At 40.4% G+C, this 13,547-nt stretch overlaps 1 protein-coding gene across 1 annotated transcript in view; it reads right to left on the bottom strand.

Annotated features, from left to right (window-relative positions):
- Positions 1 to 345: 345 nt before the first annotated feature.
- PDZD8 (PDZ domain containing 8) overlaps positions 346 to 13,547 on the bottom strand; it is a 67,296-nt gene continuing 54,094 nt past the window's right edge. Inside the window, exons 4-5 of the mRNA XM_004700911.2 lie at positions 9,636 to 9,798; positions 346 to 5,799 (exon numbers count right to left, since the gene is read on the bottom strand). Of these exons, the coding sequence (XP_004700968.1) occupies positions 3,605 to 5,799; positions 9,636 to 9,798 (2,358 nt within the window). The 3' untranslated portion in view covers positions 346 to 3,604. The remainder of the gene's footprint in view (positions 5,800 to 9,635; positions 9,799 to 13,547) is intronic.

Genomic DNA, 13,547 nt, shown 5'->3' with positions numbered 1-13,547 from the left:
TTTTGAGAATGACGAGGGCAATGAATGTACAAATGTGCTTTCCACAATTGATGTATGTATGGATTGTGATGAGTCGTAGGAGCCCCTAATAAAACGATTAAAAAAAAAGAGTTGGAATTCAGCTCGATGGACCTTAATAACTACAATCACTAAATATAATGCAGAGGCAAATCCATAAATCTTGACACTTCACAGGTTAAGGAAATAGCAGTGGGAAAAAATTAATATATTTAGAAAGTTAGCAAAATAGTAATTTTGTTTCGTGAGAGTGAAGACTACTGAGCCTGTTTGCACGGACAGATTATACCAAATGCACGGGCAGATGTCACCAAACTGAAGATATTCTTGTTTTCTGTGATAGTCTTTATTGTTTGTTAAAGCTATTGACAACATAGCATGGCAGCGAGATTACATCAGGAATGTAATAAAGTACAAGTTTTGTGTGGAAGCCTTGCATCTTACTCTACTTAGGCCATTTACGAGGTTCGCCCCTGGCACTAACATACAGCTGTGATGCCTCTAACCACCTCTTCCCAGCAATACAAAAATATTGCACTACATCAAATGTGTATTTTACAAGCGTCATTAGCTTTACTGCAGTTCCCAGATACTCGTGGGCTATATAGAGTTAAATACTTCGAAAATGAGATTTTTATGAAATCAAAATTTTGAGTTATTTCTACAGCTTTCAAATGCATCCATTCAGCACTATTCTGGGATGTCACTAAAACTTCCACGGTTTAATCCATACACACCAGTCACTTATAGACATGCCACCTTCTAGAGTACCAGCAGTCAGTTATTTTTTATGTTACCAGGAAACTTGGTATTATGTTGGGCAGATTGTTTGAAGCATATTTTATGCAACATTTCAGCTTTCAGAATGTTTGGTGTAGAGTCTTGTATAACAATGTTCTTGTAAACTGCAAAGCGTGCCAACCAACGAACCAAAAAGGAGGTGCACACAGATGTTGGAACGTTGGCCAAGAAAGGTACTTGGTGCACTTGCTTACGTTGGTTATTAATAAAAGTGACAAGAATGAGTGGGCTATTGCCTTTAGAGTGAAATAAGCGTTCTACCTCGACATGAAAATCACAGCCCATATAAATAATAACTTTCATTTAGCTTTTTACATCTCAGAGCACTTTCTGCAATTTTGCTGTCTTCCTCACAATCCTGTGAGGTAGTGAGAGTAAACATTATTATTCCCATTTCAGAGTTTGGGGAGCTAGAGCACATAGCTCCTTCCTGATTGATCTCTGGGTACGTAGTTAATTCATGAAAGGGCTTCAACTTAAACCCTTGCATGGTGTCTTGAGCTATCCAACTAGGCACGAATCCTAAATATTAGATGATGCCTTCTCTTGAAAGCAGTAAAAGCCATTCCACCTAGCTTTAAATCCTTGCCAGTTCCACTCTATTACCAATGATCACAGTAGTACCTGCAAAAGGGAAAAAGAGAAATCTTATCTATTTCATGGGTATGCCAAAGGTCAAAACTTTTATGGTATACCGAGAGGTCAGGGGCTACCTGGATCCAGAGTGGGCTCACTAGCACAGGAGAAGGCAAGTCAAAAAGTGTTGCTATAAGGGTCCCAGATCACACACACAGGTTTATTCCAAACAAAACGTGTTTAAACATAAAACATCTTCATGACTAGTGGACAGTTGCAGACAAGTGCTCCAGTAATACACCTCTCTTGGTTTTGTTAGGGTGCCTTAAAAAAACAAAGTATGTTGTGTTCCATGGGGGGAAAGGATTTTGGGGTCTCTGCTAATATCAAACCCTTCATAAAATTCAAGTGGACACTTCTCCAAATTATTGAAGCTGTATAAGTTTCTCTCTTTTTTTTTTAAGATACAAAAGTCTTGATATCTTGATAGACACTCTTGAAAGACATGATCATCATGGGAGCTTATTAGGAAGAAATTTTAAGACAACGGAACACTGCATTGGTGAGGAAAAGGCCAGAGAAGTTGCACCAAAGAATTTTTTTCCCGTCATGACAATGCACCTGGCTCAATCTTCAAGGCTAGCAAGGTCTACCTTTGTTGCAAAACTTTATCCCATCTACCCAACTGCCTTGATTTCACTTCAGACTTCTTTTTGTTCCGAAAACATTGAAAAGGAACACAAAAGGAAGACCGAGGTCTTTGAGGGCACCACTGACCAACCATTGTGATGTGGTTAAAAACAAAGAACACAGAATTCCCTGGGGGAGGGTTCGAGAGGGGGAGACACCTCCTTCCGAAGCCTATAGACCTACATGACAGATATGTTGGGAGACAATAGCTTCCTATTTGATAGGCTTAATGAAGGTTTCCATGATTTTATAGCAATACTTTTAGACTTGCCCCCATGGATGTTCATTTTCAGAGAAATAGCCCCAATTCCTGCCTATCTACCCCACTTTTCTTACTTTTCTTTTTTAATGAATGAGCCTAACTTGAACTACAGAAGTCCTTGAGGGTGAATATCATTCCTCTCAGCCCGAATGTAAGACATCAGACTAAGCAACAAAGACATTCTGTAGATTCCTCTCCTTCACACATATTCCTATATGAAAATGTATCTAACACAAAATCAGCTAAACCCAGATATCAAAACAGCCATTTTAAGAAGTCCTTTGAAGCTTTAAGTATCTGTGTACATGCTTTATTTCCTATGGGAGAGCTAAAGATGAAAAGTAATAAAATATGTTTAAAACTTCCATTTAAAAGGAAAGCATCAACATGTGGAAAATTGTACCTCAAAAATTCCTTCTGGTTACTGTTTTCCAGCAATTAAATCTTGGTACCTTCATTATAAAATTCTTGACCAGCTGCATTCTGTATTTTGTTCCTACTATTTGCCCATTACATTTTGTTTTTCAATGTAAGCTCTTTAGAGCAATCAGTTTATTCTTTCTAAACTTCAACTGCACAATAACTTCGGGTAAAAAAACTTCACATTAGCATAGAAGGCCAGCAACATATGTCAAATATGTATTTTACTAAATCAATATACCAGACTAAATAAAGCCGCAGGATCAGCTTTCATATGATATTTGGCAGAAACAAAGCAAAAAGCACCCCAAGCCCCTCAAAAACAAAAAAAAAAAATCTCAAGCAAATGAAGGCGACAAATTTTCTAACACAAGAAAAAAATCAAATCCTGTTCCCTCATTGATTGCCACTGTCAATCTGGGCATGCAGCAAACATGCTGTGTTTAAAAGTGACAGAAATGAGAATACCAAGAACCGGACAGCACCCTATTTAACACTAATTCAAAACCCCAGAGGAAGGAAAAGAACTGGATGAGGCAGCACAAGTAGATAAACATGAGGAGTTAGCTTACATAATTAGAAAAAGTTAAAAATAAATTAGTAAAAATAAATTCCCTGTATAAACCCAAAGAGCATAGCTATAAATGCACTCTGCAAACAATCAATTTAGTGAGCTGGTCATGTTTTTGCTGGAAAGAAGCCCCCTACCTCTTTCGTTCTTGTTCTTACACAAGCAAATAACCGTGGAGAAGCAGGTCAACGTACACAAAAGAGGGTTTCAATGTGGCGTTTTAGATGCGACTTTCCCGTCACTTCAGAATGTAAACAGATGGCCTGTTACACAGACTCGGAGGGGCCAAACAAATCGTCTGACATGCCGCTGAATGGCTGAGAGTCTATTAGTTGGCTTATTTCACTGTCAAGGTCTTCTTCTGTATCATCTGTGTACTTGTTTATTTTTTTGGAGTGCTGGTCTGACAGACTTTCTAAAGATTCTATATCTTCGATGCCTGCTCTGTAGTGGATCATCAGAAGTGTAAGGGCTTGCAGTCTTTCACCTGACTTAGCCAAGGCAGCAGAAAGAAGAGATTTTTTCCGTGTATCAGTTGTCTCTTTTTCTTCTCTAACCAGGGAATTGTTATGTTCCAATTCCTGATCAATTTCATTCTGTAGCTTGTCCAACATGAGCTCCAGTTTCTGGATCCTTTCCTCGGTTGGCAAGCCCCTGTACAGATCACGCCCGATTTCTTTCACGGCAATGAAGACACTGTCATCCAGGCCACCCTCCTTTCTCACTAACTTGATTCCAGCATTTCCTCGTTGAGAAGGACTATGGGGACCACACACCTCTGTGTCACTGCCTTCGTTGTCTGACGTGTTGGGTGTATGCTTGGGTGAAGGTTCTACTAAGTCAGTTCCTGGTTCCGCAAGGCGAGTTTTGGAGACTTGACGCAAATTTAACAAACGAGAGCTAGTGTTGATAATGTGTCTCGTCAAACCTGTCGTTTTATTGACAGACTTGCTAGCGTCGGCTTCGACTCGAGGAGGCAAGCCTAAGAGGGTCTCCTGTCCTTCCAGCCGGAAGGTTTTCAGGGTCCGCTCCATTTGCCTGTCCATTGCCCCACAAAGAGGCGTCTCCGTGAGACACTTTTCTTGACATTTTTTATGGCAAACATAAGCACAAAACAAACACTGGGAAGCAGCTTTAGTCCACACTTTTTTCTTACAGTAATCACACCACGTTGGGTTCTGGAACTGGGTGTCCTGGAAGCTATGTTTATTTTCTGCTAAACCCATCTGTCCAACAAAGGGTTCCTCTTTGGGTAGAGCAGAAACCTCTTCGACCAAATGAAGTTCCTTTTCTTTCTCTAAGCTAGTAACTAGGTGGTCTGGTTCACCTTCTTTCAAATATTTAAAGTGGATAGTGATGTCACCAAAGCAGAATTTGTCACTGAATCCCTTTTGGATACTCAGATTGCGGAGCGCAGTTCTAGTGGCCATTGCCTTGGGGGATGGGGCTTCCAATCTGAATTTTGAAAGGTACTCCATGTTTGATGTGGCTAAGCATCCTAAAGCCACCTCTTCAAGTTTTAAACTAACATGCCCCAAGCAAATGAGGCCCCCCAACTTGAAAGGATCCCTGCCCCACAGTGCAATGTTTAAGTACCGGTGGCAGGCTTCTATGTCAAAGAAACAGGTTGCTCTGGCTCGTGTCCATTTTCCGAGCTTATTACGATAAGGAATTTCTGACGATTCCCAAGTTTGAGGGTCATCTGAACTGTCCTTAGGAGGGCAGGAACTTTCTGAAGGCAAATCTTTAGCCACTTCTGGCTTCACTACAAACTGCTTAAGTGCAGCTGCCTCTTCTGGATGATCTGAGTTTTTTGCTTGCTTCTCGGCAGCTTTATCTGCAGCAGGTGGCGGCGGCACTTTCTCTGGCTTCTCAACAAGCACGTCGGCTTCCACCTGATTTGGGGTGTCAGCAGACGGTAAAGGGACTTTCAGTTGTGGTCGTGGTGGCACAGGTGGTTTGAAAGAAGGTCCTGGGGTCGGTTTTGACACTGGTGCTGGGTCTGTTGTCTCAGAAGGTTTTGGGGCCAAGGGTTTATTTCCTTCTTTGGATGGAAGTTTTGGTGGTAGTGGGTGACTTCCTACAACTAATTTACGGCTTAGAACTGGTGATACAGTCCCCACCGGTTTAATGGCAAGTGTGGTTGGAGTACGTTTGGGACTGTGACTCACTGACGGGGTCTCATCTTTGAGCTCATTTTGTGCTCTGACATCACTTGCCAAGTCTTCAAATTCCAAATCTAGGTCTTTGTTTTCAGTATCCAGTGACAACCCCACTGCTTCCTCTTCATAACTTGGTTGGCCTGCGCTGGAGAGGAAGTTTTCATCCAACTGTCCAAACTGATCTTGCAGCATTGCCCCTTGGCTATTCTGGCCAATGGGTCTTTCATAGTACACAAGGACGCGGTCACCAGCCTGCTTGATCAGCTTCAGCACCTGCAGTGTGGAGGTGATTTTCACGCCTGCAGTAAGATTTAAAAAAGAAAAATTATGTAAATTCCTGTAATAAAAATACCCCAAATTTGTGAAATACAATTGCCACAGCCTCATAATTATCTAACTAATGAAGAAGTAATAGGAAAGTCTTAAAGCTATTTTACTTGGTGGGAGGGAAAGTGGGACTATATTACACATGCATGCAAGTTTAACAGGATTATTTGTACATGGTTATTTACCTTAGCTGCCAACACACATGAATGTGGTAGAGCATACAAGGGGCAAAGTTATAAACACACCTTGAAGGGATGAGTCCCTGGACCATAGTGTCCAGGGAAACCAAGGCCAATAGGTATAACCTAGCCTACAAAGCCAATGTCTGCGTCCCACTTTGGTGAGTAGTGACTGGGGTTGTGAAAACTCATGAGTAACCATCTAAGATGTACCTTTTGGGGCTCTCCTTGTCCAAAGGAAATCAAAGTCAGGGAAATAATTAATCCAGTGGACTAATGGACCCACGAACATTAGTCTTCACAACCTTGAGAAGAGAAGAACTAAATGGTGTCCAGCTACTATTACTGCTCTGAAAGGAATGATTTTAGAAGGTCCTCAGTAGAGTGGGAGAAGAATGTGGCATAAAACTAAAAACCAGAGAAAACATCACTTACTGGTCAGATAAAACGAACCCTTTGTCACCCTTCAGGTTTGAAACTAAACTCATCTTTATGACTCAGTTTTCAACCAGACGACAGAGTGGTCTCTAAGGGGAACAATAACACTATGAGGTACACACACCTTAGAATAGTCAACCAGTAGAGGTCAAAGAGGCAGCATTTCTCAGGGACAGAGTTCAGAAGGGTTAGATAAGGAAAAATGGAAACAGGGAGCAAGGGGTATAAATGTTGTTTACATTGTGGGGACTGCAATTAATGACTCAAAACTAGATGCGTATGAATGCTGAATTTAAAACTGATGATCTGCTCTGTAAATCCACTCAATCAGAATTTTATAAAGAGCAAAACACAATTTTACTTGACATTAAGACACATCAGTGTATTGACTCTTAAACTCTGAGTGGACTGAGATCCTGGAGATGTTTACCCTTTCACACCAAAAGATGACATGAACAACCCTAGGAGGGTGCCAATCGACTAACAGCTAGCTTTTCATGGTTTCCTGAGTTAAATGGCATTATGTGCTACGAAAATAGTTGTATACTCATATATAAATAAATATTAAACTCTAAGTAGGGTCATTAGGAGTCGGAATTGATGATGACAGTGGGTTTGACTTAGTTTTCTGTAGAAAAAAAGGAAGGGAGACAAAGTTTTTTCTGTTCTAATTTTTCTATCATTAATCTACATTATAGTTGCAACCAAATACAGTTCACCCTTCACCTCAATATTTTAAAATGTGAGGTGTGAAGGGAGGCCTTTTGCTCACTCACTGCAAAAGATATTTCTTGCACTATCTTATCTACCTATCTATCTAATAAGGAGTATTTATTATCTGTAACTTAAAATAAACATCCAAAATGGACATAAAAAAAGTAAAAAGCATTTTATCTTGTAGTTACAATGAGAACAAGGTACTCAGGGACATAAAAATACTACACTGGATTGCATTTTTAGTTGAGGGAGGGTGACTGTGTTTATGTTAAGCAACAACATAAAGGATGAAGTCTAATGCCCCTTGTAGACCAACAGCATTTATTTTCATCTGAAAGCTTGTTAGAAATGGAGACTCATGGGCCCCACCTCCGGGTGACTGAATCAGAATCTACATTCATCAAGTCCAAGTGACTGGAATCCACATAAGTTTGAGAAGAGCTGCTTATCCATGAGGACAGATTTCCATGTGGAAACATGCACATAATTGGGTTCCCAGGTTTACAACAGAATGATTTGCATTGTGTCATGGTAATTACAGATTTGAAGTAAGGACAGAGCTCCTGTGACGTGCCTGGAGGAGAAGTGCTTTTTGATTTGGGGACTGACCGACTCTGTTTTGGACAGTAGTTGCTGTCTCAGTTATGAGGACACCCGTTGTCCCTCAAAGACCAGCTCTGACCTACCACATGCTCAAGACATCTTTGGATGTGCTTAGAATAGGTAGGCTTGGATGTTCTTCCCATTGCCATGGCCAGTGAGATCTGCTCTTTATTCGTACACAGCCACACAAATCATCTGCCTACCAACACAGCATTGTTTTCCTCCCTTTGTTAACAGTCCAACTGTCAGGAAGGCATGTAGCTGAAACTGCTTTTCACTGGTGGTAGTGATCTAGAGTGAATCTGGAATAAAAACATAGTAACTCAAGGTTGACCATTCAGGGATAATAGGGGGCTAGAAAACAGCTCAGGTTCACATTCTTTTGGACAAGCAATGTCAGTTCTCTTGTTCATGATTAAGTCCCAAGTGATGGAGGAGTAGTGGTAATAAAGTTCAGAGTAGAAGTGGTGGATCATACAGGACTTCTAGTGTGCTGCTACTTTCACATTCAATAAATACAGACGAGGAGAAGGTGGGAAGAGGAGCAGGATTAAAGTTATATAACAGTGATCTAAAGAAATAAATTTCTCTTGTAGAAATTACAGCCAGAGTGCTCCTTAGAGCAAGGATGGCACAATTTGATCTTACATATGTTGACTAACCAGTACCCAGAAAAGGATATCATGTTTGGTACAGTAGAGGGTCATTAAAAAAAGAGAATGGGGGCGGGGAGGGAGGGGGAAAAATGAGCTGATGCCAGGGACTTATGTGGAGAACAAATGTTTTGAGAATGATGAGGGCAACAAATGTACAAATGTGCTTTACACAATTGACGGATGTATGGATTGTGATAAAAGAGTTGTATGAACCCCCAAGAAAATGATTAAAAAAAAAAAAAGAGGATGACCCTCTAGGAGACGGACACAGGACTGCATCAAGAGCCTCAAACTTAACTATGAGGAGGGCATAGGACTGGGTACTGTTTCATTCTGTTGTACATAGGAGATTGTTCAATAGTATCTAACAATAAGAAAAATTCACATGTGGGGGGAGGTCAGATAGACATTCCCCACACTGAGGGCAATCAGTTGCCAGACTGCTGTCTCATCCCACCACAGGGGTGGGCCTGCTCCCTGCCTCTGGGGACAATGGACAGGCTCCTGTAGGAGTTTTCACCCTACTGATAATGGTTCCTATGGAGACCCAGAGACCACCCCCTAGACCACCCTATCATTGCTGTGTAACCTATTGTGCAGCTCCTCCCTGTGACTTATGTCTCTACCTGTAATTAGTGAGCTGGCTTGCCTACTAGGTATATAGGTGTGAGTCAGCAATATAGAGCTCTCTGACCTCTCTGACTCTCTGATCTCCCCTCCTTGCTGCTCACTCCCTGGTCATTCCCCTCTCCCTTGTTCCCTTTCCCTCCTTCTCTTCTCCCTCCCTCCACGTGGACCACCAAGCTGGGTTGAGGTGAGCAATGCTACCATATAATATGTCCAACTGTATTACTGTAATATATCTCATGCTCTCGATGACTTTAATATAATACTTATATATCTCAACCATACAATTGTGCATTACTGAACCCAGAAGTAGTATTACTGAACCCGCGATTAGCGGTGGGGGCTGGCCCCCCACCTCCTCGCCATTTTAATTTAACACTACATTCACACACTTGGGCTAAAATGACATCTGCTTTAAATGTATCTTATCTTTAAGGTCTCTTTCAGATTTTAATTTATAATAACACTTCTTTCTTTCTATCATGAAAATAGTATGTGCTTATTATAAAAGCAATGAGATTGAAAAACCTCACATCTACTTTGTTATTTTTCATGAATGTAAGGTGTATTTCATATGAGCATAATTACCTCCAATAGCAATGAGTCGATCACCCCGTTGAAGATCTGCAATCGCAGCAGGTGAGTTTGGGGCCACCGTTTCAATGATGACGTGCCCAGCATACCCATCGGTAGACTGGACAAGACGGAGTGTAAGTCCGACACTCTGTAAATTCCCCTTTATTAATTCAACCTGTGGTAGAGAAAAACGTGAGAAGCAATTCAATAGACTCACAGCTGTGGGCTGAGAAAGCAACACCACCGAGGGCACTGCCTGTCAGGTTGTTCAGACTGCGGCTATGATCACAGTCAAATCAATGCCCTCACTCAGCCTCTCACTGACTAATGGAGCATTCCAACTGCTGTGGTTTCGGAGGCTCTAAATCTTGAGGGATCAGGAAGCCTCATCTTTCTCCTGAGGAGTGGTTTGTGGGTTCAAACTGCTGACTGACAGTTAGTAGCCCAATCCATAAGCCACCAGGACCCCTCTCAAACACAGGAGGAAGGACATCTTTACTGTAGCACTATAAACACATTCTCAGGTTGCACAAGCAGGCCATCAAAAACATTAAAACACTTTCTTAGCATTAAATAAAGGGTGCTTTACACTTAAGGTTCATATTCCCTGGAGAATAACTTGGAAATAAACAAAAATGCAAGAAAGAAGAAAAGAAAACTAACTCTAATCATATTACTAGAAGTATCGCTAATATTTTATAAAACATATATTAAAATACAATGGATATTCCATTGTAATATAATTCTTAATCTAGTACTTCAAATATGTGAATGATTGTCTATGTCATTAGATATGCCTCAGAAACTCCATTTTTAAATACTATTTTGTTAAAAATTTTCACTTTTTGCAGGACCAAGAGTTTACATTTATGCTTTTATTAAGAGTGATCTTGGTAATGAGATTCTCTGTATTACTCCATCAAGATAATTTTGTTTTCTAAACTTGTCATCCAATTTATTAGGATTTATGCCAACTATGAATTAAACAAAACAAAAACCCATGTTATCTGTCCGTACACATTCCAATCAATGATTCAAAATGTGGACCAAGCTGGAATGCCACATCCCTCTAGGTGACAAGAACGAGTTCAATTACAAATCTGTCTTACTGTATTATCATCCCACTCACAGTTCAGTCCTATTCTTCAAGGATATCGCATGAGGGACTTTGCCATGTTATCATCCAAATATGCCACTATCTGTAATGCTTTCATATACAAACGACACTTAAAATCAATAGGTTCCCTTTTCCTACCTAATGATGTTGGCCAAGAGCCCCTCTTGGAAGTTGTTCTTTAATTTGAATGTTAATAGGTTTTCCAAAATTGCTTTTAGATTAAAAAATAAAGAGGAAGAAGCATTGGAGTATGCTTAAGGAAGTGGAAATGTGGTCAAGTTTTTTATTTCCTATAAGCTTACAGAAATAAAAACCCTCCAAAAAGCATTTGTGTTTGTTGCTTGCTGCCACGGAGTTGGACATGGACTGGCGGCGGTGATTCACTGCTCTGCAGGGTTTCCGAGGTCCAAATGCTTGTGACATTTCAGAAGTAGATCACCTCAGACCTGTCTTCTCAGGTATCTATGTGTAGGTCCACACCTCCCACCTTTTGGCTGGTAGTGAAGCGCTTCACCATGTGCACACCCCCAAAACCTTCCCATTCATGCTGAAATTTCTAGAAATACCCATTCTAACCCTACCTTATAACGGGTACAAGTAAATAATCACCTTAGAATGTTCAAGTGTTTTTAGGTTACAAAGCCCTTAAAAACATCTTTTTTTAAAATAGATTTTTGAGTTTTATTGAAATCTTACATGAACAAGAAATTGGAAATACAATCACATCAAAGAACAAATTGTCACGGCTTTGACGTTTAAGCCAAACAAATTTTGAAGGGCAGATTTCAAAAAGGTGTGAAGTTATAACAATTTAAAAACACGGAAAAACATATCTTAAACCCATGAACACATACGCAATTTATTAGAAAGCATAAACGCCAAAATCCCAAATGTAAATTTTTTCTAATTACAGAAAGCCGAAGGCAGCAAATGGATAAATAGCAAAACTGTACGAAGTCTGAGTATTATAAATTATAACAACAGCACTTGTACTGTGTTTTCCTATGATTTACCCTTTACTTTGAAAATTAGTAGACTGGGGCTACGAGGTTGAGAAGTGAACTGAGGCTAAAGTAGGTTTTACTGTAATTAACTTTAGAACATTTTTGTGTATGCGCCTTTAAATCATGTTTCTATACCTTGCTTATTATTTCAAAATATAAAAAATGTAAAGACTTACTCCAACTTGAGTTCCAATTTAAATTTATCATCTTATCAAATGTGAATTATATTTAATTATTATATTGTCAAATGTGAATGCCTTGAGGAGCAAGACCGAGAAATTTAAGGTATCTTTATAAAAACACGAAGGTGGTAACTGAATGCCAATGCTTGGTAAGGGGACCACCGCCAGTATGAGCCCCACCAAGAGAAGTGAGCTCAGGAGCTGAGATCACACTGCCACGAGTAGAGGTCTATTTCTCCAGAGCTGTGAATTTCTGTCTCTCCATTAGTTTCCTTTTTGCAGGAGACTACAGACACACCATCATATTTAAGGGTAAGTGACAGAAAAAGGAAGGGGAAAAGAAAACTAGGGGGACAGTAAGGGGAGTAAAATTCTGTTTCTCACAGCCAAAAAAAGAAAGTGGTGAGAAGGAAAAATGAACATGGATCAGTGTTAGAATGCTCTCTGGATAGTGGATCATGAAATCTTTATTGAAAAAGAGGAAAGGGTGAAGGTAGGGGCAAAACACCCGCAATAATGAATACAAATCTAAACTATGAAAGTTTAACACTGATCACATCACTGATCTTTACTTTACTTTTTTATAGGAAGCCAACTGGCTGCTTTTTAGCAACATCAAAATCTGGGATGGGGCACTCCCTATTCAAACAGATAAGGTACAATAAGAGAAAAGCCAAAGTCTAGGCAACTTCCCACTCAAACCTCTGGAGCCCGTGAAAGTCTGCTTTCAGTGCCTCTATTAGAGACTAAGGCAGTCTGGCCCACATGACTCCGTAGAAGGCGATACAACACATGACCACTTGAGTCCATTCAGACTCACAGCAACCCTAAACAAGGGCTCTACACACCTGCCTCTCTGAAGCAGTCATCTGGTTGCATCATGAAGCTGGTGTGAACTGTTCAGGTCCAAACATGTGGCTGGGGAACAGAAGCTACACCAGCCTGGAGGACCTACAATGACTCAGAACACAAATATCCTGCCATTCTTAGAAGGCTGGAAGCACTACGGCTATTATCTACATACTGGGGAGCTTGATTGATTTATTGATAATGCATGTATCTTCCACCTTTGGAAAACTTGTTTTATTTCACTTACGCTCTTAAAAAGACCTACAGTGGTCCTTGTTATTGCTAACCATAAGAAATCCAAAGAATTTTCACTTTTATGAAAAAAGGAGAAAAATAAAACTAGCCTTTAGTGAGCTTCTGCTTTTCAGCAAGTCCTTAAAGAGGCAGAGTGCTCTGCTCCCTCTGTCATCATTTCACTTTCAATTCCCCCTCCCCCTTTCACCCTCCTTTTCCCATTTTTGTATTGGACCAACATGTACTTCCTTGGGTTTGGGCCAACCTCATCCCAATTCCCTGTATCTCAGCCCAAATGTTATGATATACATGGGCTCTCTTCTTTATCTACCGTGCTGATGACACTGACCTCGGGGCTCATGCTGTACTTTTCCTTTTGTGATTGGCTGACTTCACTCAGCATCATTTCCTCCAACTCTTCCCATGAAAAGATGTGTTTCATGTGCTCACCAGTGCTTTTTAGTGATGCATAGTACTCTATTGTGGCCCATGTACACATATTTATACGACAATACACTGAGGCAGGGGATGGACTTTG

Source organism: Echinops telfairi, unplaced genomic scaffold, assembly GCF_000313985.2.
Source record: "Echinops telfairi isolate 266 unplaced genomic scaffold, ASM31398v2 ScPeMD7_70;HRSCAF=299, whole genome shotgun sequence".
Taxonomy (NCBI): domain Eukaryota; kingdom Metazoa; phylum Chordata; class Mammalia; order Afrosoricida; family Tenrecidae; genus Echinops; species Echinops telfairi.
The sequence above is the reverse complement of the archived record's forward strand: the minus strand, read 5'-3'. Positions and strand labels throughout refer to the sequence as shown.